Source organism: Prionailurus viverrinus, chromosome D3 (genome assembly GCF_022837055.1).
Source record: "Prionailurus viverrinus isolate Anna chromosome D3, UM_Priviv_1.0, whole genome shotgun sequence".
Taxonomy (NCBI): domain Eukaryota; kingdom Metazoa; phylum Chordata; class Mammalia; order Carnivora; family Felidae; genus Prionailurus; species Prionailurus viverrinus.
In genome coordinates this window covers 32334206-32361997 of record NC_062572.1, presented here as the reverse complement: position 1 = coordinate 32361997, position 27792 = coordinate 32334206, and the positions used below count along the sequence as shown (strand labels likewise).

The window sequence follows — 27792 nt, the reverse complement described above, 5'->3', positions numbered from 1 at the left end:
ATGATGGAGCCATTGTTAAATTCTTAACCTTCAAGAAAAGTTAAATCATGCCGCCTAGTGAATTCGTAAAGAATTTCATTAATAATTGATTTCCAGAGCAGTCTTAAATGTGAAATGTATCATTTGTATAGAAAATCAGTGATTTTTTCCAAAATTACCATGTAAATATATTCATTTACATAAAATGTTTATATCTTTATGTCTTTACAGAGGATCTAAATTTCACAAGGCAAACCATGGTGATCTGTAATCCTAACACTGGTCCAGAATCCACATGGTTCCACTTCTACTCCCTTCTTTTCTGGGCTGGCAGGTGTTATCCCATTGCAATGGGAAAAAAGTAGGCTTTGCAATCAGAAAGATCTGAGTTCCAGCTTTTCTGGCATTACTTTACTTAGTTTTTTTCCTTATCCCTAAAATGGGGTTAATTACACTTTTATCATATGATATTTATGACAATGAAATGAGATACAATATGTTAAGCATCTAGCATTTAGCATGCTGTAACAATAATTAATTCTAGTTTTCCTTCTTTACCTTCTCATCTGTCAACCCAGCCAAATCAAGTTTGTATTCTTCCTTCATCTAAACTTTTACCATTACTCCATTTGGACGACCCATGCAAAATCCCAGCTTCTTTAGCAATGCATTCCACCTTGAAATTATCTGATATTGCCCCACAACTGAAATCCTGAAACTACACTATCCCACCCTCTGCAGCCTCTACTTTGAGCGTTCACTCCCTTACCTTCTGGATTCTAGTTCCAAGGCCTTACCCCACCCTACCTCCTTTTTTCTTTCAAATGTAACAGCTCCTCCAGGTTTCACTCAGAAGTCTTTATCCAGCTTCAATTCTATAGTGCATTACTTGAATTACTACTCTGTCAATCTGTAATACCAGCCCACAAAATCTAATCTGGAACTAGTCCAACTATCTGTTCTTCCTACAACTACATCTCAATAGCTGAGCACTAACATAAATCACGCAACTGAGTAGATTAGTACCAGCATACACTGAGGGTAAATTACCTGATCTCAGAGAAAGCCTCTGAATGTTGTGTGACAATCCACAATAGTTCCTGATCCAATCAGCTTCCCTTTCCCTTTCCTCTCAGTGACCATTCCACACTTTTCCCAATCTCTTCAAGCCTCTTATACTTTATTTTCAGCCTCATAACATAGAAAAGATACAATCATCTCTCCTATTAAATTAAATCAAAATTCTACAATTTCTCTTACAATAAGGGCATAAGTTCTTTTGCCTCACATAATCTCCTTCCCTTCCCTCTCTGAATGCATCACCCACTCTGTCTTCTCACTCTGCTCCAGCCACGGTGGCCACCCTTACAGCTCTTCCAACACGTTAAAAAGAGTATTGTAAGAATTTTGCATTAGCTGTTCCTTCTGCTTGGAATAGTCTTTCTCCAGATGTCTGCATGGCTAATTCCTTCACTTCTACAAGTCATTCTTTCTTTTTTTAATGTTTACTTATTTTTGAGAGACAAAACCTGCTTGCACACGAGAGAGAGAGAGAGAGAGAGAGAGAGAGAGAGAGAGAGAGAAAATCCCAAGCAGGATCCACACTGTCAGTGCAGAGCCAGCTGCTTAAATTCACAAACTGTGAGATGATGACCTGAGTCAGATGCTTAACCAACTGGGCCACCCAGGTGCGCCAGTACAAGACTCTCTTCAAATGGTATCCACTTAATGAAGTCTAACCATCCTATTTAAAATTGCAACACCACTTCCAATCTTCCCCTCCTTCCCAACGTCCCAATCTTCCTTATCTTGCTCTATTTGTTTCTTTTCTCACAGCACTTACCTTCTAACATCCTATATAATTTACTTATTTATTGTGTTTACTACCTAATGGTCCCACAAGAAAGACAAAACTATCCCACCTTCCCTTTAAAAACAAGCCAAAGTTATTAGGAATGAATTTTCTCAACTTCAGCCTTCCCCCTTTTAAAGTTAACTACATCAACACCCAACTCAGAATCCATTAACTTCCTCAGAAAAGGAACTATCTCAGCTCTCTACCATGTTCCAAATCTAACTTCTTCCTGTCTTTTCCAGGACTCCACTCAACCACATTTTCTTTATATTTTTTTACTGCTATTCTCCTTCCTATGTACTTCAACTGCCCTCTCCTCTGGCTTCTTTCCTTCAACATATAGATATGCCATTAAGAAAATAGGTCTCTCAGGGCACCTGGGTGGCTCAGTCAGTTGAGCGTCCGACTTCAGCTCAGGTCATGATCTCACGGTGAGTTCGAGCCCCACATCAGGCTCTGTGCTGACAGCTTGGAGCCTGGAGCCTGCTTTGGATTCTGGTCTCCCTCTCTCTCTGCCCCTCCCTGTTCGCGCGTGCATGCGCTCTCTCTCTCTCTCTCAAAAATAAACATTAAAAAAAATTTTTAAAGAAAGAAAATAGGTCTCTCTGTAATATCTGCCCAATTTCCAATTATCCTCACTGTATTTAAGGATCCCTAGTTCATTGGCAGCAGTTTCTGCTAGAATTCTTGACCCACAGAGAGGAGCAATCCCACAGTTCTTCATGAATGCTGGGGTTCTCCTCACCAATTTATTTCTCACTTTCGTGGTGAAAGGTATCTCCTCTAGACCCTCCCAGAGCGGGTGAGTTGTTCTTACATGATTAAGACACCTTACTATTCCAATCTCCCTAGGCCTCTGGATCCATTTCTCTGTAATATAGCAAGGCAGGTCTCGTATTTTAACTTCATTGGGGTGGGGGGCGGGGGGAGTCACCTTTTGTCCATGCTTCAGCCAACCAACCAAACCCCTAAGGCTACAACAGTGAATCCAGAATCTTTGCTTAGTGGTCCCTATTATCAATAAATTTGGCCTTGTCCAACTTTATGTTCCTTCCACCATTATCCCCCACCTTTAATATCCATTCCCACAAAAATCCCCCAGATTTCTACATGTATAAGTCAAAATAAATCATGTGGGTTTTAGAGTGCAGCACACCTCGTTCTGGGACACACTTTGTAGCTTCCCCTTGAGGGCCTGCGGGGACTTGGGAGTCTACTTATAGGTCTAGAAACAAAGAAGGGTGGTAGGGGTAGTTCCTGAGGAGAATCAGTTGTCTTGCAGGGCAATTACCTCAGGGAAGGTACCATTACAGGGACTTCCCACAAAGCAAGGTTAAATTCTTCAAAGAGGAGTGGAAGGACTGCTTCTACGGGCAAAGACAATGGATTAAAATTAGGCGTTCAGTACCCTATTCCAAATTTAAGGATTACATTCCTTCTCAATCAATGCCCTCATTTTAATAGCAGATACTCTGCTATACATTGTAATTCAGCCACTTTGCAGGATGAGACTTTGGGTTTGGTTTTCAGCAATCTCAGCTCTGCAATTACAGGAGATAAGTTTCTTTAAGGCAGATATAAAAAATTTCAGGTTATTTATGTAGAGTTTGAGCTGGGAATCTGAAGACCTGAGTTCATCCTTTTCTTTTCCCTTTCCCCAGCACAGTTAGTAGCCAGCAGTCAGCAACCAGTCTCATTGTACTTGTTAATTTGACAAAAATGTTTTAAGTCATGAAATATGTGATCATTCCATCCTTATCTTGTATAAATACTTGCAAAGGATGGTGATGTTCTGGGTTTTGCATATTTCTGTTGTCACATTACACTATGGGCTATCAGGGTATCAGCCCTTTTCACTTATTAGTGCCTTTAAATCTAATTAGATTAGAAATGTCATTCCAGGAACATCATAACCAACTCAGAAAACTCATCTTCAAGAATCTGCTTCTCTAGAACCACTCTCAGCACCAAAATTTGAATCAGGCAACTTTCTCCAGAGATACAGAACCAAGAGAAAAAATTTATACATACATCTCTATCTATCTTTAGATTTATCTGTATTTAGATAGACATTTCTATTAGAAATCTATTATTATTTATCTAAATACATATTTATTTTAAGATTGGCTCACAAAATTGTGGGGGCTAGCAACTCTAAAATGTGTTGGGTAGATTGGCAGGTTGGAAATTGGCAGAAATCAATGCTGTAGTCTTGAGGAAGAATTTTTTCTTCTTGAGACACTTCAGTTTAAAATTCAGGTCTTCGGGGCGCCTCGGTGGCTCAGTCGGTTAAGTGTCCGACTTCAGCTCAGGTCATGATCTCATGGTTTGTGGGTTCAGGCACTGTGTCAGGCTCTGTGCTGATAGCTTAGAGCCTGCAGCCTGCTTCAGATTCTGTGTCTCCCTCTCTCTCTGACCCTCCCCCACTCATTTTCCCTCTCTCTCTCTCTCTCTTTCTTCTCTCAAAAATAAATAAACATTAAAAAAAAAAGTCAGGTCTTCAACTGATTGGATGAGGCCCATCCACATTATTGAGGGTAATCTCCTTTACTTAAAGTAAATTGATTGCAGATGTTAACCAGATCTTTAAAATACCATCATAATAACACACAGATTAGTGCTTGATTAAATAACTAGGTGGTATAGCCTAGTCAAGTTGACATATAAAATTAACATCACACATAATAAACTTACATTTTTCAACCAAATCTTACTTTCAACTATACCAAAAATCTTTTGAACAAGAATATCTTATGTGCTCCAAAAATGCAGTAAAATTTCAGCAGGAACGCTTTGGCAAGTGTACTGGAGGAACAGTCCTTCCCCCAAGACTGGAGAAACAAAACTTCCATAAACCAATTCTCTCCCACCTCAAAGAATACCATCATCTTTAGGAAGCTATAAGATTGTATCAACATTTACAATTTTTTTATGTTTCAAAAATGTGATCTTCAACTACACAACAGAAATCACACTTTAAAATTATACTTCTGAGAGCTGTCATTTTGGAAACTAACGACTTAAAAAGAGGGATGGTATCTACTGAATCTGTTGCTTACCTTTACTTTGACCAGAAAACTTGCAAGTTACTAGTCCATTTCCTTTCACTGACAAAAGTATAATCCAAACCAGGAGAAATCCAAAGCAGGCTGGATGACTAATGAGCCAAATAATCAAAACAGTGCATAAAGAAGTCTTATAAATGAATTGAAATAAATCTTGTATGTCCTTTAAAAAAAAAAGGATTTTTACAAAACTTTTCTTGGTAATTCACTCATTCAATCATCACCCAAGTATGCCAGGCACTGTTCAAGGCACTTAGGTTAAATCACTGAACAAAATGATGATCCTTGCCTTGTTGGGAGCTCACATTTTAGCAAGTAATGTCTTTATCGAGTTATTTTCTCTCTGAATATAATAACCCAAGCATTGGGAAGAATCAAGAAATTTTCTGAAAATCCATTATGTGCCAGCCAACTTCTAGTTCTGAGCCTGGCCTTCTAGCAGGCAGGGTTTCATTGTTAGCACAGCTTCTGGTCTCTGGAACCAGCTTGCCTGGGTCCAAATCCTAGTTTATTACTTCCTAGCTTCATGACCTTGGCCAAGTTACTTAACCCTCATCTATAAAAAAAATAAATAAATAAAATAAATCATAGCAACTACCCCACTGGATTATGTAAGAATTAAATGAGTTCAAATATGTAAAGCACTTACTCTGGCACACAGAAAATACCAAAATATTTGCTATTATTAATTCAAATTTCAGAAAATCAGACATTACTCAGGCAATAATGGGGTAAAATAACAACAATAGTAACTTTTAAAACATTTTTGTCTGGGCCATTCACTCCTTCCACTACAACTACATTCAAGCGTTCTTCCTCTATTCTCAATTTACTGACTTTCAGTTAAGTTTTATAAAATTTACAAAATGTGATCTCTATATATCTCACGCATGACATCAATTCATGGTGGAGTTTGCATGCACACATATTTAAGAGGTTTTTAATCTAATGAAAAAATTTCTTAAAAAGTCAAAATTAGATTCATTTTCCCTAAAATTACAACAGCAATTATCTCAAGAAATTTTAGCATCAGAACCAGTAAATATGGCCATATGATCGCCTAGTTTTAATGCATGGATATGTACATAGTACATTCAATCCCTAGGACCTATACCTTTGCAGTTCTCAACATTCAGGAACTGAAGTTAATTCTCAAAACAGCTCACTCCATACAATTAAAAATACAAGCACAGTCATCTGAAATTGAAGGCTCATTCTCATTTGTTAAAAATTGGCCTCATTCTTGGTCCAAAGTTTATAGAGGGTCAACAACCTCAAAAAAGGTTAATGCTCACAATTTAGAAGTGACTGGATTGGAAAGTACATGATGCAAATGTTGCCACCCCCAATGCAAAGTCTCAATGTAACTACCTACTGACAAGGCAGGCTAGTAAAATACGTTTTCAAAGTTGCTTTTAAAGGGATCAATTTTGGTAAAGAATTCAAGATGAACTGTAAATCTAATCACGTTTTTATACCCCTAAGATGGGAGTTCTGAGGCACAACAACGTTAAAATGTGCACGCCATCAGTAACTTTAGTTCAAAGATACAGTTTTGACCCTAAGTCCCTGGTTGAAAGACCTGAACTATGGAAATCCCAAGTTTCAGTACACTGACTGAGTGGAAGCGTGAGGGGATGGCCAAAGTGAGTTTTCTCCCCCAACTATCCCATACCGAAGTCCAACCAACACAGCATAATACCACAATGTTTCTCAAGAATAGGGATGGGCTGCCCCCGCTCCAGAATCTGACAGATGAGAATGGCCTCCTCAGCGGGAGGTATGGCAGGTCTTCCCAAATACAGCGGTAGGGAACGACCTGCCAGTCCCTAAGACGTTGCTCATTTTTAAAGTAACTCCAAGAGCGGCGGCTCCCAGGCCCCTCCCTCAGCCGTCTTCTGACGAAGGGAAGAACAGAGGGCAAAGGGTTAACAAAGCACAAAGCTGAAAAACTATCCCCAAACCGGATTTGCCGAGCCAGGGGCCTAACAGAGAAGGGCGGGGGTGATCTCTTTCGGCCGCCAGGGCTTGTGGGCAGGAGAGTGTGCAGGACCCTGGCCCTGCAGGCGGTTTCCCGGCACGGCCCGAGGAGCGGTGGGCGCCGGGCTGGTGTTGGAGTCACGCCCCAGGTCTTTTCCCTAACATGCACCGAATTGAAGGTGCCCTCTCGACCCCTCCCGCAGTTCCTTTCAGGTCTTGGGCCCGGGCTACCTCTTAGGACGTTGCGGCCACCGCGTTTCCCGCCGCACAGGCCGAAAGACAGCTCCTCTGACGCCACGGCGGTGTCACTCAGGAGAGTGACCTGACCAAACGTGGGTCAAGATGCTGGAACCCACCCGGGTCAGGCAGACTCTCGCCGCTCCCGCCCCGCCGCGCCCCCCCGGGGCCCGCCAGCCGCGCCCACTAACAACGTGCTCGCCACTACCCGAGCCGCTCCGCGCGTCCCACAGCTGACCCCCACGCGCTGCACGACGGGACTCGTAGTTCCGGCGCAAAGGTCGTACGACGCTCCACTCTCCGCGGAGAGCGACGTCACGTGATCCGTCCACTCCCCGGAAATGGCGTAACAACAACGCGTGGCGCCGACGGTCGCTTCCGCAAACAGAATCGTGGATGGATGTGTAGGTGAGTGTGGCGGCTGGGACGCTGGCTCTTCTTTGAGTTTAGGCCCTCTGCTGCCTTCGTTCTTGAAGGAGGACTCCAACTCTTGACACGCGCTCGCTTCGCGTTAGCCCTGTTCCTTCAGTACTAGTAGCGAGGGATTTATTGTGCACTCAGCCAGGAGCTAAGTGGGCAGTACTTGTAGGAGTTGGCGGGCTCTGTTGCTTCTCCAGACCGAGCGAGCCGGGATCTGGAGAAGCCAGAATTGGAGCCTCAGGCCGCACCTCAGTGGTGCCGAGAAGGCGGGTTGGGGAGGGGTTGTCAGATCCTAAGAAGCGTCTGTAATGAGCGGCGGTTTGGAAATACGGACCCGAGGTTTAGTAAGAGCTAGGCCGCGCCAATGACGGAAGAGGGTGAACTTGTCTGAAGATTTCCCTTCTCGCCTCTGTTGCGTCCTCCTAGGCCCCCGAGTTGACCCCCATCTAGCTGGCGGGTCGGGGCGGAACACTTACCTGCTTGCTGGCGCCCTACTCGGTCGTTCTTTGGGAAACTGAAATGACGAAGACATGGCCTGCCTCAGAGGTGTGACTGGAAAGCCAGGTCGAAATGCCTATTTGGATATTTAATAAACTTCCATCTCTATGTCAGTTTACTCAGTACCCTAAGCTCCTTCCTTGAGGATTCTGAGGGGCAGCTTTCTTTAGTTTGGAGTTTATTCATGATTGCACTTTGATGCTCAGTTTCTACTCTTACCTTACCCACCTCTGTGGGTAATTTTATGTTGTTTGAAATTTTGAAATTTTATGTTGTTTATTCTGACCTATTCGATTTTTTTTTTTTTTACATCCCTTTCGTAGATATAGAGTTGCCTATAAAATACAATCCACTCTTACTCCTAATACTAATTTTAGGCGCTGATTGCAGCCAGCGATGTTAAATCACATTGGTTTATTGGAATTTAAACCAATTTTTGTTTCCTTAATAGGAAATAAGTGGCAGGGTGGAAAAGATAGGCGTTTGATAATTTTGTGGCCAGTATTGCTACATAATGATTTTAAGTGGTTATTCTGAAAATTACATTTCTGGGTGATTTTTTTTTTCTTTTATTCAGTTCTTCCTAGTTTGGCACGTCTTGGTATTTTGTTACCTACCCCTTGGTTATTGAAAGCTAATATCCCTTGAAACTTTTCCTGGTTTATAGTGACTTGTTTTTACCTATTCCCTTAAGCAACCTCATTTCTTACTCTATTTCTTTACTCAAAAGACCTTTTCCCCCTTCTTCATAATTTTCAGGTTCTGAATTTGCTGAATTTCATGGATTTTTTGACTGTTGCTCTCCCTTATCCATTTGGTTTGAATAATACAGCCTGGCATTTTAAAAGTGGTATTTAGGCTGTAAGCTTTTTGAAGACTAACCAAATAGTGCCTTATTGAGATCCTTGTAGTAGGAGTATAGTGAAATTGTCAGATGACTCAATAAATTTCTGTCCCAGGGGCGCCTGGGTGGCTCAGTCGGTTAAGTGTCTGACTTTGGCTCAGGTCATGATCTCACTGCTCATGGGTTTCAGCCCCGAGTGTGGCTCTGTGCTAACAACTCAGAGCCTGGAGCCTGCTTTAGATTCTGTGTCTCTGTCTCTCTCTGCCCCTCCCCTGCTCACACTCTGTCTCTCTCTCTCTCTCTCTCTCAAAAATAAATAAACATTAAAAAAACCCTCAAAAAAAAAATAAATTTCTGTCCTATAGTTCACTTATTTCTGTCCCCCTTCCATTTTACACATCGGTCTGTGAACATTTGAAACGGACTTAATAGTCATTAAGTTGCAGGCTGGGTCATGAAACTTCTTGTCCAAAGCTATTTATACTGTCTTTCCTTTCCAATTCTGACACCCATTATGAAATAAGGATTTCAGAAGTTAACTGTAGGTTCCCAGACTTTTCCTGTTCTTGGTGCCCTTAATATCTCTGATTATTTTTCTTAGTTAACCATGAAGGATTACTAATGGGATGTATACACCTGTTAGGTACTCTCAAGCTTTGAAGTCAGATTTGACATTGCCAACTTCATTTCCTGATTCACATTGATTTCCTGTGGTACCACCACAACCTCAGCTTCACAAAGTTATGATGTCATTGAAAGGAATGTAGTGCAATCTATTCATTTGAAACCTCTATTTGAAGCTGTATTTGTGATATCTTCCAGATGTCAGATATCATGTTCCCTTAAAATTTTAAAATACCCTGCTGTACCTGTACAAGTTTGCTATAGTGTCCAGCTCACAATTTGGGAACCAAGGCTATAAAGATCAGAGTAGAAATGAAACTAGTGCTTGTATAATACCCCCACTTCATCTGTCAGTTTCAATGGCAGTAATGACTTTTATGGATAAGATTGTATAAAGTGTTTGGGGATTATAGTTAGTACTTGCATATTAGCATATTCAGAGATTCATTTGTAATATAGACTAGTTAATATTTTCAATATTCTGTCTATAATGAGATTTTTTAACTCATAGTTGATAACTGAGATTAAATGGCTAGCTTCTGGTTAAAATTGTTTTAAAGTTTCAGCCTTGATGTTTACGAGTAATATCAAACTTTTGCCATTCCAGTGTTAGTTCATGAAGTTTTACCATCTAAGTAATCAAAAATGGAAAATTCTGTAAAAGCAGAGTGTGAAAAGATCTCTCTTGAAGAAGCAAAAGCATCAACAGATTCGGAAACAGAGTCTTCATTCAGTATTAATGAAAACACAACCACTCCTGGGACTGGGCCCTCTGAAAAGGCTCCTATCTGTGGACACGTAGACACACCAAAAAAGAGAAAAATGGAATTTGAAGATGATATTGTAAAGGAAAGTTCTAGTTGTGGGGAAGACACTCCAACCAAGAAAAGAAAACTTGATGCTGAAATTGTTCCAGAGGAAAAAGGTTTTGGTGATGATGAAGGCATTTCAAGGAAAAGAAGAATGGAAACTGATGATTTTCCAAAAGATGAACCTTCTACTGGAGATGGCACACAGAAAAAGAGAAAAATAGAACTTGAGGATGTTCCTGAAAAGCAAAAAGTATGTTGAATGTGTTTTCTTTTACTCATAATGGAATATGTCACATTGGAATGTGGAGAAGCTGTGAGATAATACTGTTTTTTACATAATCTTAAACCTTAAGAATATAAGTTTGTAATTATTTTTTATCTATTTGTAATAGATAATGTCTCAAAAGATAGAGTAGGTTTTTAACTCTGTAATTTAGTTGCTTTTATTTAGATGAAACTTCTAATTGAGATAATTTTTGTTATTTAAGAACTCTTATTTGACTAGAAACTTGAAAACCAGTTTTTATAGTTTGCTTTTTCTCAGTGTTTTAAAAAACCAGTTGATACATTTTTTTCCTTTTTTGTTAGGTATTCATCACTTTCTTGTGTCCTAAACAGTAGAGACTATGACTTAAGATGATAAATTTCAGTATTACACCCAGCTTTACATTCCTTTCTTTAAAAACATTTCTTTTTAATGTGTTTATTTATTTTTGAGATAGAGACAGAGCATGAACAGGGGAGGGGGCAGAGAGAGAGGGAGACACAGAATCTGAAGCAGGCTCCAGGCTCTGAGCTGTCAGCACAGAGCCCAACGCGGGGCTTGAACCCACGGATTGTGAGATCATGACCTGAGCTGAAGTCGGACGCTCAACCGACTGAGCCACCCAGGCACCCCTACATTCCTTTCTTAATGTGATTCTTTAAATGATATTGTTTCTAACTTCTCATTGGTGTAGTACATGCAATTTTAAGGCTGATATTTAGCATGGATATTCTAGAACAAGGAACAGCAAGTTATTTTCATCTGGGAATACCATATTATGAAGGAATCTGAGGCAGAATCTGGATTTGAATAGAAAGAGTACTTCAGTGAATGAGTAAAAATTCTGCCATCAGTCTTGAAAAGTAAGGTGTCAGATAGGCCAGGCATTTGTCGTTGGTGGAGTGTGAATTCTTGTTAACAGAGGGGAGCTTGTATTATAACCACAGTTTTCAAACTTTATTAGCAGCAGAACCTTTTTTTCAAGTGGAAATCTTAAACCTGATATGTAAGATAGGTAAAAGATGAAGCACTTTGGTTGAATGGGGAAATGTGGGAATTTGAAGCCCTTTACCTACCATAGCATTTTTGCAAAATGCTTAGTATCAGGTAAGGAGCACAAACTGAAACTTTGGAGTTAGATGAAGAGAAAAAAAAACAAAAAACAAAAAAACCACAAAAACAAAACCATTGACATGAATACAGCTTATTGAGTTCTAATTCCTTTGTATTATTTAATGCTTATGTGAGTTTTAGGATAATATAACTTATTCCTATTTTATTCTCTTATAGGAACCCCATCCACTGATGGACATTTATTGAATTGAATAAATCAGAACTCTGGAAGAGTACTGGTTTTATTAAGACATTGACACCAAAATTATACAGATGAAAGATCAAGATGAAAATTTTAAACCAAGAGATGTTTTTAAATACAGGAAACAGGGGAGAACAAATCTTACGTATGATTATAATTAGGATTATGTGGTCAATGTCATTGCTTTTTGAAGTTTACCAATTTTATTAGTATTTTATCCTTATATAGGTCAGATGCTCTTTTAAGGCTTATTTTTGCCATGTTCTGATCCTTAATTTTATTCCATTCTCTTATTTTCAGAACTTAGAAGAGGGACACAGTTCAGCAGTGGCTGCCCACTACAATGAACTTCAGGAAGTTGGTTTGGAGAAGCGTAGCCAAAGTCGTATTTTTTACCTCAGAAACTTTAATAATTGGATGAAAAGCGTCCTCATTGGTATATATGATTGATTTTTTATTTATATTTTGGAATTTTTTATTTTAGCTTATGTCTCGGTTTTGTTTTTTTTTTTTTTCTTTCCAAATGGTTATACATTAAACTACTTGGTCTTTCATTCCTATTCATTTAATTATCCAACCTTGACTTGGTAAAATTGGAGCAAAAATGAAAACTAGGCCTTTAAGATACATTTTTTCATATTTACTTTTGGAGTAAATAAGATATTGCTGAGTGTTTAATTGATATTAAGTTCATAAGTTAACCAGGCTTTCAAAAGGCAGTATGCTCCTTTTATACTAAGAATTAAGGTTACCTAGTGCTATTAAGTAATTATTCTATGTTACTCTAATAGTTTTGGGGCAGTGACTCATTGTTGGATTAAGCATTCAGCTTCTATTAAGTCAAGAAAATGGGCATTGTCATGATTTTTCATCTCTAGGCCTTTAATGAGTTGGTAAAGATGGTGGTATCACCACATATGTGGTAATTTTTTATTGAACTTACACAGTGTCTGGGGAAAAGTAAAGTTTACTTTGAGGCTTGATAAAGACATCCAACTTTTTGGAGCCAGCCAGCATTTTATTTATGGAAACTCATCTTTAAAATTAAAATGTGGGGTGCCTGGGTGGCTCAGTCGGTTAAGTGTCCGACTCTTGATTTTGGCTGAGGTCGTAATCTCGAAGTTCATGGGATCCAGCTCTACACCTGCTTGGGATTCTCTCTCTCTGTCTTTCTGCCCCTCCCCTGCTCATGTGCATGCTCTCTCAAAATAAAAAAAAACATTAAAAAAAATTAAAATGCAAATCATTGGAGAAATATGATTCAGAACATATTTATTGCTCTATATATTTAACATATTAAGTAGATTCTTAGGTGAGTTTAGAGAATTTTTAAAAGCCAGTGTGTTTTGAAGTTTTTCACAGTAAGATTTTGGTGGTTTTTTTTATTTATTTAAAAGCCAGCCTCAGGAAAAGTGAGAATGCTTTTGTGATGACACTGGAAAGAATGAAGTGCTAATTATGGAGACTTTAGTAGTTTTGATGATAATTTACTAATTTTTATTTTACTTATTTTAAAGATTTTATTGTTTTAGTAATCTCTAAATCCAGTGTGGGGCTTGAACTCACAACCCTTAGGTCAAAAGTCACATGCTTTACTGACCGAGTCAGCAAGGCATCCTAGTAATTTACTAATTTTTAAAGATACCTTATTCATTCTGAATAGTTATTAGGAGTGGGAACTAGGCTCATTATTTCGAACACATATTAATATTTTCTATCTCACTTTTGTTTTTCATACTCATTTTATTACAGAAATATGACTTATTTGTCTCTGCTAGTTTTCAGCTAGGGTAATTAAATGTTGCCTCCCAATTCCTCCCCTCCCCACCCCCCTTTTTAAGGTTAGTATTATGGCATTTTTAGTCTATACTTTTAAGGTAATCTTTGAACCCTAATTCTCATTTCTTTTCAGTTTTTCTTTTCCATTCCTCATCATCATCAGTAACATAGATAGCTTCTTGGGTATTTTTTCTCATGTGTCATTTGTTCTTGTATTATTCATTGAATAAATATTTTTAAGTTCATCTGTATTTTTTACATCATTGTATTATTTTTATAATCAGGGAAATAGGTCATTTTCAAAAAGTCATAAGTCAGATTTAACAAATTTTTTCTCCCTGCATATTCATGCTATTCTTTCTTCCTTCAGCAACTCTCTCATTGGGTGCTTGGCTATCTGCACCTGTCTTTCTGATTCTTTTGCAACAGTGTGGTCTGTGCCAAGTTCTGTCTGGCTTTTTCCTTTCTCTTTTCAAACACCCATTCTTTGTCATTCATTTATTATGCTATTTAAGTTTTCTAGGAGAAAATTAAATATAGAACACTGTGCTTCTGTCAAAGTTACTTTAACATCCTATGGACAGTGAAAGGCAGAAATATTTACACAGAGTATTTTAGCAGTCACAGTACACACATGAAATAGGAACTGTTAAACTCAGAATAATAAGGACAAGAAGAGTAGATCTAGGATTCAGCATTGTATCAGGTTGTTGAATTGCTGAATACTTCAGTTTTTTAAGAATATTAATAGGCCTTTAACTGATATTTGAACCATTTGGCTATTGATACATTGGACCATACTGATACTATTTGTTGGTTATTAATGTGATTTGGTGGATTGGGATGAAAGATTTTTTTAGAGTGGTTTAAGAATTCTGATGATACTGGGGCACTGGGGTGGCTCAATTGGTTAAGTGTCCGACTTCAGCTCAGGTCATCACCTCACAGTTCGTGAGTTCGAGTCCTGTGTTGGGCTCTGCTGACAGCTTGAAGCCTGGAGCCTGCTTCAGATTCTGTGTCTCCCTCTGTCTCTCCTCCGCTTGCACCCTGTCTCTCTCTTTCTCTCTCAAAAGTAAATTAAAAAAATTTAATTTAAAAAAAATTTAAAAAAAAGAACTCTGATAGTAAAGTTAAGAGGTATGTATAGTTTTTGGACTTATATTTGTTATATTTGTTTTGGTGGTAAGCCTGACACCTTTTTTGAAAATCAAGCATTCTATGACCCCATAATTACTTTGATTTACATAGGTATATTATAAGCTAAACATTTAGCTTTTGGAAAGAGAAAACTATAAAAATTACGAGTAGGTTTTTTCCTTATCATGAGTAAGTGTTGGATTTTCTTGTATTAATTAGAATTTAAAATGTCTGCTATTCAGTGTTGAATCAAGTTCTAAGAGTAACCTTCAAAAACCTGTCTTAACTTTCTAAAATACCAGACACATACTCTTTTATCTTTAATGCTAGAAGATGAACTTAACTAACTCTTAGTCATATTTTGAAATGTTTACCAAAAGTTACGAATTATATAAATGAATGTTTAATAGTTTATAGTAAATGTCAGGCAGAAGTTAGTAGGTTTTTAGGGGTTGCAGTTGATGCTGTAGTAAAAATGGAGGAAAGATCATTTCTTATGACTTATTTCTTTTAGGGGAATTTTTAGAAAAGGTACGACAGAAAAAAAAACGTGATATCACTGTTTTGGACCTGGGATGTGGCAAAGGTGGAGATTTGCTCAAGTGGAAAAAGGGAAGAATTAATAAGCTAGTTTGTACAGGTAAGGTAAATAATGATGTGGGGAAGAATAATTCGTGATCAGTCAGGTAAATGGAAAATGAGCAGGATCTCATTATCACATGATACTAAAAGATCTTATAAGAAGATATCTGAGGCTGTGTGTGAGATGGGTGTTTTTTAAAAATGAATTATGAGACTTTACTGATGGTATTATGCAGTATAGTTAATGAGCCTGGTATAACTTGTCCTCCCTAAAAGGAAGGAAGTAATCAAAGAGTCATGTCTAAAACACAAACATGAAAAGACTTCCACTGGCCAAAGATAGGACAATTTCATCATCAAAAAGAATAGTGATTACAGTAGATTGAAACACCAAATAAAGAGGGAAAAACACCCCCCCAAACCCTCAGTATTCACCCTTCGAGGTTGCTATAGGAAACTTACTCATCATTCTGAAATTCATAAATTAAGGGGTGGGGGCTGAGTATGTATCTTCCTTACCTTATGTGAACTGTATTTCAAAGTAACCAAATGGTTGACAAAGAAGATTCCTCTTAACTAAAAACTCCTAATGAATAAATGCAGGAGGAATGATGAAAATCACTATTTTCCACCCTCAATGAAATAATAGATCTAAGCAACAATCATAGAAGTTGCTAAATCTATTAGGTGAAAAGTTGATAGGAATTTAATAACTGAATGAATCAAGCTCCTGAACCCACTGGTCAGTCTTAACACTGAAGTAGGACAAGCAGATGTTATGTTCTTCCAGTGCAATGAAATGTACAGCACCATCTATATAAAGTTACCTATTTTGACACTTGCCAAATTTTTGGTTTTATGAGTGCCATACACCTTTATTTTTAAGATTGAGGATGAGAAAACTTTTGTGTATGTGCCTATATCTATTGATTATAGAAATTAAAACTGAGAATTTAAAGAATATTTTTCATCAATAAAAAATAAAGTTTAGTGACAAGACTAAAAATATTTTAGTCTTTAAAAATATTTTTCCAAATCCCTTTAGAGTATAGAAAAATAGGAGACAACTAGATTTTCATACCTGTTTCTGCATTCATTGTGTTTTGATGTGTTATTTTATTTGATGAATAGTTGTAGTGAAGGAGTATTTTAACACTTTTCAGATAATTGAGCATATTCATCTTTGATATTATATCAAAACTCAACAGATAGGGGCTCCTGGGTGGCTCAGCCGGTTAAGCGTCCGACTTCAGCTCAGGTCACGATCTTGCAGTCCGTGAGTTTGAGCCCTGCGTTGGGCTCTGTGCTGACAGCTCAGAGCCTGGAGCCTGTTTCAGATTCTGTGTCTCCCTCTCTCTGACCCTCCTCTGTTCATGCTCCGTCTCTCTCTGTCTCAAAAATAAACAAAAACGTTAAAAAACAAAAACAAAAAAAACCTCAAGAGATAGTAGTTCCTTACAGATAGTTATAATGTGGCATCTGAATCTGTATCAATGAACTTTTTATGTTCTGTTACATTTAAATCCATTGGTCTGTCTTGCGCTTTGAATGGATCTTTTCCCTGTAAGATTTTGTAATATTTGGAAAATAATGTTCACTAAAGTTATGCAGATCTTCTAAATGTTGACATCAAGAAATCACATTTTTTTTAATGTTACCATCAATCAGAAAAGTTTAAGTATTGGGAACATGGCCCAGCCTGTGGTGGTAGATAGAAGTGTTTCAGATTGTAATTTTCACTTGAAATCTCAAGTTTTATCATGGTAACAAATACTGTCCTTTGTTTTCCTTGCAGTGGAGGTTCACTTTGTTCATTTTCAAAAAATGTCTGCCAAATCACCAAGTCTAAATAACCGGTTTATCTGTCACTGGTTCTTTCAAGTGAAAACAATTTTCTATGAAAAAAGTGTCTAGTACAGCTCACAACACAGTCACACTGGTCCTGTTCAAACTTTGTTAGGTAGCACAGATATTCTGTTACTTTCCATTTCATCACACAGAATATTGAAAAAGAGCTGAGCTTTATCAAGAGCATTCTTAAATGAAATTAGGTTTTGGGGTTTTTTTGTCCATGCTAGTTTGTAGTGGTGAAGAAGATATTAAGTATTACGTGTACCATTTGGTGCTGCTACCTTGTGTTCATGATAAGGTGCCAGCATTTTACTTTTCATTGCTTTTGCACCATCAGTGCAAATCTCAACATGGAAAAAGCAAATAACATTCTATTAAAAAAAGCAAACTTGATATTTTCTGAGCTGGGCACGTAGTTTAGGTTTTATAATTCAAATTGGAGTCTAAATTTTCTACTTTTAACTTGGAATAAGCATTTAAAGATAATGACGGGACGTTTCTGTTGTCAGTATCTATTGAGAAAGCTTTTAATCCTTTTAAAAAGTAATAGGATATTTGCATTTGAACAGAGACTTTCTTTTGTTTTGAAGAAAATAGAACCTCCTTGCTTTTACTAAGGTTCAGTTTGGATTAATGTGTAGATTTGTTCCATCTTTGCATTTACATTTTATTTCTTTAGGTCTTTGCCAGTTACTAATGTCTGTCCCTTTCTGCCTTGCAGATATCGCTGATGTTTCTGTCAAACAGTGTCAGCAGCGTTATGAGGACATGAAAAATCGTTGTCGTGACAATGAATATATTTTCAACGCAGAATTTATAACTGCTGATTGTTCAAAGGTACAGAATTTTTTTAATTTGTCTATTTATTTTATTTATTTATTTTTAGAGGTGGGGGTAGTGGCAGAGGTGGAGAGAGAGAAAGAAAGAAAGAAAGGGAAAGGAAGGAAAGAAAGAGAGAGAGAAAGAAAAAAAGAAAGTCAGTCCCAAGCAGGCTGCATGCTGTCAGCACAAGGCCCAGTGCAGGGCTCCATCCCGCGACCTTGTGATTATGACCTGAGCCAAAATCAAGAGTCAGATGCTCAACTAGGTACCCTTGTCAATTTATGTTTTATATTTTTCCTTTGGATAAATGATGTGTTTTAAAAATCAGTTCAGGGCACCTGGGTGGCTCAGTCAGTTAAGAGGCCGACTTCGGCTCAGGTCATGATCTCGCGGTCTGTGAGTTCGAGCCCCGCGTCAGGCTCTGTGCTGACAGCTCAGAGCCTGGAGCCTGCTTCAGATTCTGTGTCTCCCTCTCTCTCTGCCCCTCCCCTGTTCATGCTCTGTCTCTGTCTCAAAAATAAATAAATGTTTAAAAAAAAAAAAAAAAATCAGTTCATTCTTTTAAAATGTGCTTTGGGGGCGCCTGGGTGGCTCAGTCGGTTAAATGTCCGACTTCGGCTCAGGCCATGATCTCACGGCTCGTGAGTTCGAGCCCCGTGTCGGGCTCTGTGCTGACAGCTCGGAGCCTGGAGCCTGTTTCAGATTCTGTGTCTCCCTCTCTCTCTCTGACCCTCCCCCGTTCATGCTCTGTCTCTCTCTGTCTCAAAAAGTAAATAAATGTTAAAAAAAAAAAAAAAAAATTTAAAATAAAATGTGCTTTGAAACATTAAAAATCTCAAGACATGCATTTTCAGTTTCAACTGGAAATTCTATTAATGGTAAATTTTCTTAAATGACCCACTGAGTATTTCTGGGAACTTTTTGCTTTTAATAATTTGAACTCTTGAAATCACTTGTTGCTTTTCCATTCAGACAAGACTTACTTTCCGGTATTTTGAAAAAGAACTGAACTTATGTTTTGTTTACAGTATAATTTATTAGGGTAGTTTCCCAGCATATCAGAGTTTGGTGCTTTCCACCTTCCACCTGTTTCTGAATTTCCTAACAACTATGAAGTTTAAGAACTACAGTGGCACTTGAATAGTGAAAGTCTCACCTTGACCTTTAATGCTTTGTCTGACTCATTTGCTCATTAAACTATTATAGCTATCTTTAATCCTATACGTTTTGTTTGCAGTTGTGAAAGTGAAGTGGAAAAGTGGTAGTATACTGCTAGAATGTCAGAAACCTTTAAAAACACTTCTGCATGTTTATAAAGTATCCCAAAGGTCAGCTTTATGTTTTTTAAACATACTGTTAAAGTTACTGTTTAACATCATTTTACTTTAGCTTTTAAGTAAACCAGATAAAAGCATCAACTCTTTTAAATGTCATACTTGGTTGATAAGTTTTTAAACATGATTTCAGAATCCCTAGTTTTTAATTACTTTATTGAAGGAAAAGATCGTTTTATTGTGGGCCTTATTATACATAATGAGAGAAAAGATAGGTGGTTGGGAGGGGCATGTCTACTTTTGTTTTAAGGATCTAATTCTGGGATGCCTGGGTGGCTCAGTCGTTAAGCGACCAACTTCACCTTGGGTCATGATCTCACGGTTGGTGAGTTTGAGCCCCCCATTGGGCTCTGGGCTGGCAGCTCAGAGCCTGGAGCCTGTTTCGGATTCTGTGTCTCCTTTCTCTCTCTGCCCCTCCCCTGCTCATGCTCTGTTTCTGTCTCAAAAATAAAAAATAAACATTAAAAAAATTAAAAAAAAAAAAAGGACCCCAATTCTACAAATTATGTTACTAAAAATTTTTTATGTTGCAGTTAACTTCAAAATCTTGACCCATTGTATTTTATTTATTTTTTAATATATTTTTTTTAATGTTTATTCACTTTTTGAGAGACAGAAACAGAGTGTGAGCAGGGTAGGGGCAGGGAGAGAGAGGGAGACATAGAATCCGAAGCAGGCCCTAGGCTCTGAGCTGTCAGCACAGAGCTCAACACGGGGCTTGAACTCACGAACTGTAAGATCATGACCTGAGACGAAGTCAGATGCTTAGCCAATTGAGCCACCCAGGTGCCCTGTTGACCTGTTTTAATTTTTAATTTGTTTCAGGAACTTCTAATTGACAAATTTCGTGACCCAGAAATGTGCTTTGATATCTGCAGTTGTCAGTTTGTCTGTCACTACTCATTTGAGTCCTATGAGCAGGCTGACATGATGCTCAGAAATGCTTGTGAGAGACTGAACCCTGGAGGCTATTTTATTGGTACCACTCCCAATAGCTTTGAACTGATGTAAGTACTTTTGATACGTGGCTTATAAGCTACTCAGAGTTAAGGGTTTTTTTTCCCTTAAGTTTATTTATTTTGAGAGAGGGGGGGAGAGAGAGAGAGAGAATGTGTGCACAAACGGGGAGGGGCAGAGAGAGAGAAGGAGAGCCCTACCAGGGGTCAATCTCATGAACTGTGATAAGGGCTGAGCACTTTGATAATGTATTTGAGTAGATACTCAATATTTAAGGTCAAAAGATAGATATACAGATGGATCTTTAAAACATTTTTATGTATAAATTGGAGACCGATGCTATATCCAGCCAGAGGTTATAGTGCTAGACAAACTCCGGATCAGATAAACAAAGACTTACCCAGGAGTCATGAGTGGTGAAACCAATTTCTAGCCTAATTTTATGAGTGAAATTGTTCATTATCTTTTACTTTATTGCTTCTTAAGAGTAGCTGAAATCCAATTAAAAATCCGGTAGTTTTTTCATATGCATAATCTGATCAAAATAAGTCTAAGCTAATAACAACTTTAATCTTTTTATTTTGTTTTGGGGATAACCTTTAACAGAAGACGCCTTGAAGTTTCAGAAACAGAATCATTTGGAAATGAGATATATACTGTGAAATTTCAGAAGAAAGGAGATTATCCTTTATTTGGCTGCAAATATGACTTCAACTTGGAAGGTGTTGTGGATGTCCCTGAATTCTTGGTCTATTTTCCATTGCTAAATGAGTAAGAATGTCATTAATCTGTTATTCTTCTCTTTTTGCCTTAAGAGTGAAAAAAAGGGGGAAAAAATCAGTCTTTTCATTCATTCCTTATTTTACATAGAACCCAAAGAAAAAGTATAGCCTTGTAAAGAAAAAGAAAAAAAAAAAATAACGTCATATCCAGTTTTGTGCCATAGGTCTCTAATAGCCTTGCTTATTTAGTTTTCTTTCATCCTTAGAATTACTTTATCCTGTAGGTAAGAAAGGAACCTGTTGCCTTCAACTTGTGGCAGAAAATACCTTACATTGCAAATAGAGAAAGATTTTTAAAAAAAACTATTAGTAACTTTGGTAATATAAAATGATCCTCTTTTGACAAGGATAGGTATTAAAAGTTGTTTTACATTTCACTATAGCTTTGAAATTGCCTGTGTTTCACAGGCAGTGTTGATAATAATATCCTGACTCAGGAATGTATTCACTCGTGCACCTGGACCTAAGAGTCTTGGCAAACTACAGACATAGGGAAACTTGGGCTATCCAGGCTTCAAGGCCTTATGAGACCCCTGGGTCTTGGAGGTTTCCCTGAGACGGAAAGTGGAAAAGTCAACTTAAATCTAAGGCCGTGTCACAGTTGACCAAACCTAAGTTGATTTCGTACTTTTAAAGACAAAAGTCTTTTATTGATGAAAAAGCTTTATTTGCTACTTATTTTGAGTTGGTGATTACTTGAGTTGTGCCTCAGTCAGCTTATAAAATTATAGATACAAGATTTTTAGGATTCTACAATATATAAAAATTTTATACAATAGTATGAGAAAATCAAATAGCATGGGACTGAACATGAGAAAAATGTTATGTACAATTTATATAAGCTGTAAAATTTAAAACTTTAAATCACTTTTTCCCCCCTTAACATTAGTAAACTCTTGTGAAATGTTTCTGCTCTTTCTAAAAGAAGAAATTAAATTTTTTTAGTATGTCATTTCATATGTTTAGTATGTTAGCTTGGTGTTTTTGGTTAACAAAGTTGGTGATTTGAGTAGAACCAAAAAGATAAAGGCTATAATGAAACTTTTTTTTAAATGCTAAGGAAGCACTAGCAGTCTTTTGTACTTAAATTGCTTAATGGTGATGCATGTGTAAAGTGTCAAGTCATCTCTATAATATCTAAAGTTTTAAAAAATTACTAAAACAGCTATACATTCAGTGGGACAATCTGAAAATGCACAGGATTTTGAGATGCCCTTCTGCCATTTTGTTAAGAAACTGATCAAAAATATAATTAGCTTTTTATATGGCAAACCCATTCAGATTGGTCAAACTGAGTCTCAGTTCTTTGTAATTATGGTATTTCTCAGGCATTAAGCTTGGTTTTATTTCTAAAGCCTTATTTTGTAGATTTATGCGTTTCATGAACTGCCAAAAATAGAAGAGACTCTTTTCTTTGCTCATGTTGTCTTTCCAAGGAAGGCTAATTCAAATTATGGGGAGGCCTTACAGATGCCTCTTACATACAAATCCAGTGGCTCTCAAATGTTTCCATTCTCACTGTTCCCTCAACTGTCATCTCGCAAATCTTCTCATGGACTCTTTCAGAATTATTTTCCCTTCATCTCCTCCTTTACCTGCTGCCTGAGATCATATATGAATTTTGATATATACATAAATTATATGTATGTATATATATGTATATACATATATATACACACACACACACACACACATATATAAATTTTAACAAGTGCAGTGAGGAAAAAAAAACGAGTATAACAGGGAGACCTAATGTAATTGAGGATTTTAGAGTCCACCTAGGAAGAAGTGATGTTTAAGTCAACATCTAAAGGATGAATAGAAGTTGGCCAGTTGAAGACTGGAAGGGAGAATGTACCAGGTATAAGTGACAATATGTATGAAGGCCCTGAAATGGGAAAGGGCTTGGCTCTTTCAAGGAGCTAAAGGAAGGCCATTGTGTGGTCATAAGGAATGAGGGCCCAAGTGGCTCAAGATAAGGAGCATTTTCCTTTTTTTTTTTTTTTTTTTTTAAAGTAAGCTCTACACTCAGTATGGGGCTCGAGCTCACAACCCCAAGATCAAGAGTTGTATGCTGTACCAACTGGGCCAGCCAGATGCCCTAAAGCAGCATTCCTTTATAGATGAGTGACTTAAAGGCCATGCTGAAGCCTTTTGAATTGTGTGGTGGAGATCCAGTGAAGGGCGTAAAGGGGGAAAGTGACATGTGTGTATTTTTGAAAACTCAATCTGGTTGCAGTTGAAATATTCATTGAGGGAGAGTAAGAATAGAAGCATGGAACCTAGCGAAGTAGTACGGCTGAGTGGTGGTGGTGGTGGTGGTTAAAGCAAGATGGTAGCCAATGAAGGGGTAAGAAGACCTATTTGAAGTATATTTTATAGGTAAACAGAGGATGTAGTGGTGTGTTGAACACAGCAGGCATTGGAGAGAAGAGGCATGGAGAACTCTGAAGTTTCTGGCACGAATCATTAGATGGATTTACTGAAATAAAGATTGGCAGAATGGTCTAGTGGGATTCAGCCTTGGATTTGGAAAGTTAGAGAATTCCTGTGACACATCCTGGTGGAGATTTCTAGGAAGCAGTGGAATAAATGAGTGACGAGAGAGCTGAACTACAGATAGCTGTTGGCATGCTGTGTAAAGTCAGGAAGGAGAAAATGAGTAAGGCTGTGGGCCAAACTCTTCAGAACATTAAAATTTACAAGTTGGGTAAAAGGCATTTGTAAAACAAACTGTGAAGAAGCAGCTACAGGTGTATTATAAAAATTAATAGTGTCTTTTGCTAGAGAATCCAAGAGATGAAAGAATATTTTAAAAAGGAATGGCAGCTGTTTTCAATGCCACTGTAAGGGATTAAGTTAAATAAATGAAATTGATAGAAAAATGTTCCTTACAGCTTTCATCCCTGTCTCACAGCCTTTCCTTTTACTTTCATGACCCATTTATTACAGTAATAGAGTTACCTGTGGCCTATTGAGATTGAGAATGCATGTTTTCTTATAGATGTAATTATTGGTATGTTGCTCTTCACTCATTTTGTATCATCCTATTGTGAATTTATAATGATAGTTTTTTTAGTGATGCCCAGAAGTTGTCACTGTTGTGTGAAAGTAAACTATTGAGGAATTATAAATAATGTGGAAGTGTTTTAATTAAGTAACCTATTTTGGACAGAATGGCAAAGAAGTACAATATGAAACTAGTCTACAAAAAAACATTTCTGGAATTCTATGAAGAAAAGGTTAAGAACAGTGAAAATAAAATGCTGTTAAAACGAATGCAGGCCCTGGAGGTAAGTATTTAGAAATTCTAGGTCATGATAAACTTGTTTGACTGTTTCTGAGATTCCTTTCAAGACCATATAGATGCTCAATATTTATATAAATCACACAGATTATTCTTAACTGCTCTAGACCCTTCAGCACCCAGGACAGAGCTCATTACAGAAACTTTCCTTCATGGCTGCTCAGGAAATACTGGAATGAATAAATGAATGTCACTGTCATCAAATTCTGTTTTCTAGATAGACTGTTTTAAGATAGGATTTCTTAACCTCAGGATTGTTGGCATTTTGGACTGGGTAATTTCTTTGTTGTGAAGGGCTGTTCTAGTCACAGGATATTGAACATCATCTCTGGCATCTATGCACTAGATGTCAGTAGTACCCCTGCCCCCAGTTGTGAGCCAAAAATGACTCCAGATGTTACCAAATATCCCCTGGGGTGCAAAATTACATTACTTCTTCACAATAATTCCCTTTGGTTACATTAGTAATTTAAAATCTTCCTGGCCAGGATCTAAGATGAGCTCATACCATGCCTAGTTTTGTTCTTTGGTGACTATCTAGCAAGATTCTGGTCTTTTAGACTATATTGCTGCTGAGACCTGTTTTAACTCCTGGATTCCTCTCTGCTTTCCCAAATTGCAGCAATGGCAGCTTCTATACAAGCATTTCAGTATTTAATGAGATCTGAAATAGTGAACATTTTTGTTATTATCAACAGGATCATATTAATCAAATGGTTATTAAACTTCTTTAGAGAGTTCATTCAATTGAGAATATTTTTTAAAGTACTGCAAGCATACTCACTTATTTTGCTAATTACCCCCATGAAGTAGGCAAAACAGTCCCCTTCCACAGTTTAAAATGGGCCATCTTAGGTTCAGAGAGGATACATGAGTTTTTCAAGGCCACAAAGTTGTAAACCTAAGATATTCTTTAGTTTTTATAGGTGGTTTTCAAACAAATCCCCTGCTGCAATTGCATCCATACAGCTTTCCCAATTTTGAGTGGAAAGATCCTCTTTAAATCCTAAGTTATCTTTTGAAACTACTAACCACTAAAATGTTACATTCTTCATTGGTTATATTTTCTGTATTTTAGAATTAAGAATATTTGTATTTGTTTTATGTTAGCAGGAGAGGTTTGTTTTTGTTTTGAGAGAGAAAAGAAAACTAGAAAAAGTGTGTGTACACAAATCACCACACACACATGCCTGTAGTTTATCATCCTTAACTTGGTGGTGCTTTGCATGTACGATGATCAGTTATTTATATTTTTCTCTTAGCATGTATGTAATGACTTGATATGTGTAATTTTTTCAAAATTGTATGTGGAGAGTGGGATATGGGATAGCAGGGTCCCCTTTCTTCAAGGATCTTATGGTATGTTGAGGAGATAAACATTCAAGCCAGTTATTCAGTACAATATGAGAATTGCAGTAATGAAATACTCAACGTGCAGTGCTTATCTGAAAGGGTCTTTTGTGAAAATAGTAAACTAAGAGTGAAGGCAGAGAAGCATGGAAGAGTAGGGGATGTTTGAAGAAGTAGGAAAAACTTTCTTTAGCAAAGTGGTTCTCCAGTCTTCCTTTTCCCCCAGTGTTGCCTTTGAGGATATGACTTATCCCTCTGGGAACATACATGAATGTAATAGCATGTAATTGAAAAAGTCCTTTGGTTTTTCCTACTTCTTCACCAAGTTACTTCTGCAAGTCTATAAAGGACTTTGAGCAGGAGACAACATGTCCCACGAGTGGGAACATGACTCAGATGGTAGTATAGAGGATGGTTTGGAGGGGTGTGAAGACCAGAGACACAGTCAGAATGCTAATTGTTTTAGTCTGTGTTAGAGTTTTAAATGGATCTGTTTTCTGATGTTTGCTATTAAAAAAAAAATCTTTTCCTAAAGCCATCAGCCTTGAGCTGACCCAGAGATTCAGCAATAGAACCAATAACTTTGCTCTCCTAGAGCACTGTAGCAGAGGGAAGGAAGAATGAAAAGACTCAAGGCACTATGGTTATAAAATCCTGACACCTGTTTTCTTTTCTTTCACCTGTTTTCAAAAGAATAATCAGTTTTGCAGCTTGATAGTCATATGTTGTTTGGTCTTTTAAAGTGATTGAGAGGGGAGAGAGATAGATGTCTAGTGAGAGGCAGATAATCACATGGAGGAATCTTATACTTACTGATACTTTGAAGAGCATATTTACAACAGAATAGTTTGCAGTCATTCACATTGAAGTTTTGAAGCTTTATAATAGGATGAAACCACAAGATGTGGGATTAAAGTTTCAAAAACACTTAAAAGTGGTGTTTCTTATATCCCTTGTATTAAGATACCATAAAAGGTAAAGTTGCTGATTATAGCAATATGGGGCTCCAAAAAGCTAAGTACTTTTTAAATAGTAAACAACCAAATTTCTAATGTCTGAGCTTACTGTGGGATACGTTTAAAGAAGGGAAAAAGGAAGATAGCAAAGTAGACATTCCTAGATCATTTTCTTTCTTTCTTTCTTTCTTTCTTTCTTTCTTTCTTTCTTTCTTTCTCTCTCTCTCTCTCTCTCTCTCTCTCTTTCCTTCCTTCCTTCCTTCCTTCTTCCTTCCTTCCTCTTTCTTTCTTTCTTTCTTTCTTTCTTTCTTTCTTTTTTAATGTTTATTTAGTTTTGAGAGGGAGAGAGAGCTCATGTTTGCCAGAACTGGGGAGGGGCAGAGAGAGAGAGACAGAGGATCTGAAGCAGGCTCTGTGCTGACGGCAGAGAGCCAGATGTGGCATTTGAATTCATGAACCTTGAGATCATGACCTGAGCCGAAGTCAGATGCTTAACTGACTGAGCCATCCAGGTGCCCCTGAAACATTTTCTTAAAAATTTACTAGGAAGATCTAGGTCTGAAGTGATTCTTTGCTGGCTGGTTTGTTGTAAAAAGACAAAGGAATTAGAATATATAACCTTTGTAGAGTAGATGGTTGTTAAATATTAAGTATTCTATGTAGTTCATTATGGTTTCATTTACATATATTACAAAGCAATACACTTCATAGTATAAAGGGATGTTACTTGAGATGGATTAAAAATAGCACTTGAAGTAATTTGAATAAACATTTGGCCAGCATAGCCTTAAAACAGCATTTTTGTGTATGTGTAGCCCTTCTTCAAATTCTTAAAGAAATATGGAGACTGCCTCTATTTTGGAAGCTGGATTATTTTCCTTACCTTCTTGAACTCACAGGGTTCTCTGTTGATTCATCTTTCATATGTATTTTTAATTTTTTATTTTAATTACCTGGTGCTCATCAGGACAAGTGGACTCCTTAATCCCCATACCCTATTTCACCCATCTGACCCCCCCTCCCCCACCACCAACTGCCCTC

The 27792-nt window shown here is 37.5% G+C and overlaps 2 protein-coding genes across 11 annotated transcripts in view; one reads left to right on the top strand and one right to left on the bottom strand.

Annotated features, from left to right (window-relative positions):
* FAM210A (family with sequence similarity 210 member A) overlaps positions 1–7338 on the bottom strand; it is a 29220-nt gene extending 21882 nt beyond the window's left edge. Inside the window, exons 1-3 of one of the 7 annotated variants that reach the window (XM_047826935.1) lie at positions 7111–7338; positions 4894–5062; positions 3126–3201 (exon numbers count right to left, since the gene is read on the bottom strand). The gene's annotated coding sequence lies outside the window, so the exon portion shown is untranslated. The remainder of the gene's footprint in view (positions 1–3125; positions 3202–4893; positions 5063–7110) is intronic. The other 6 variants (XM_047826936.1, XM_047826933.1, XM_047826934.1 and 3 more) reach the window with 6 other exon arrangements.
* Positions 7339–7437: 99 nt separating this feature from the next.
* RNMT (RNA guanine-7 methyltransferase) overlaps positions 7438–27792 on the top strand; it is a 35556-nt gene continuing 15201 nt past the window's right edge. Inside the window, exons 1-8 of one of the 4 annotated variants that reach the window (XM_047826929.1) lie at positions 7439–7524; positions 10110–10564; positions 12195–12330; positions 15325–15450; positions 17965–18080; positions 20225–20406; positions 20963–21127; positions 24314–24431. In XM_047826929.1, the coding sequence (XP_047682885.1) occupies positions 10148–10564; positions 12195–12330; positions 15325–15450; positions 17965–18080; positions 20225–20406; positions 20963–21127; positions 24314–24431 (1260 nt within the window). In that variant the 5' untranslated portion in view covers positions 7439–7524; positions 10110–10147. Of the gene's footprint in view, positions 7525–7592; positions 8101–10109; positions 10565–12194; positions 12331–15324; positions 15451–17964; positions 18081–20224; positions 20407–20962; positions 21128–24313; positions 24432–27792 lie in introns of those variants that run through there. The other 3 variants (XM_047826931.1, XM_047826930.1, XR_007145683.1) reach the window with 3 other exon arrangements.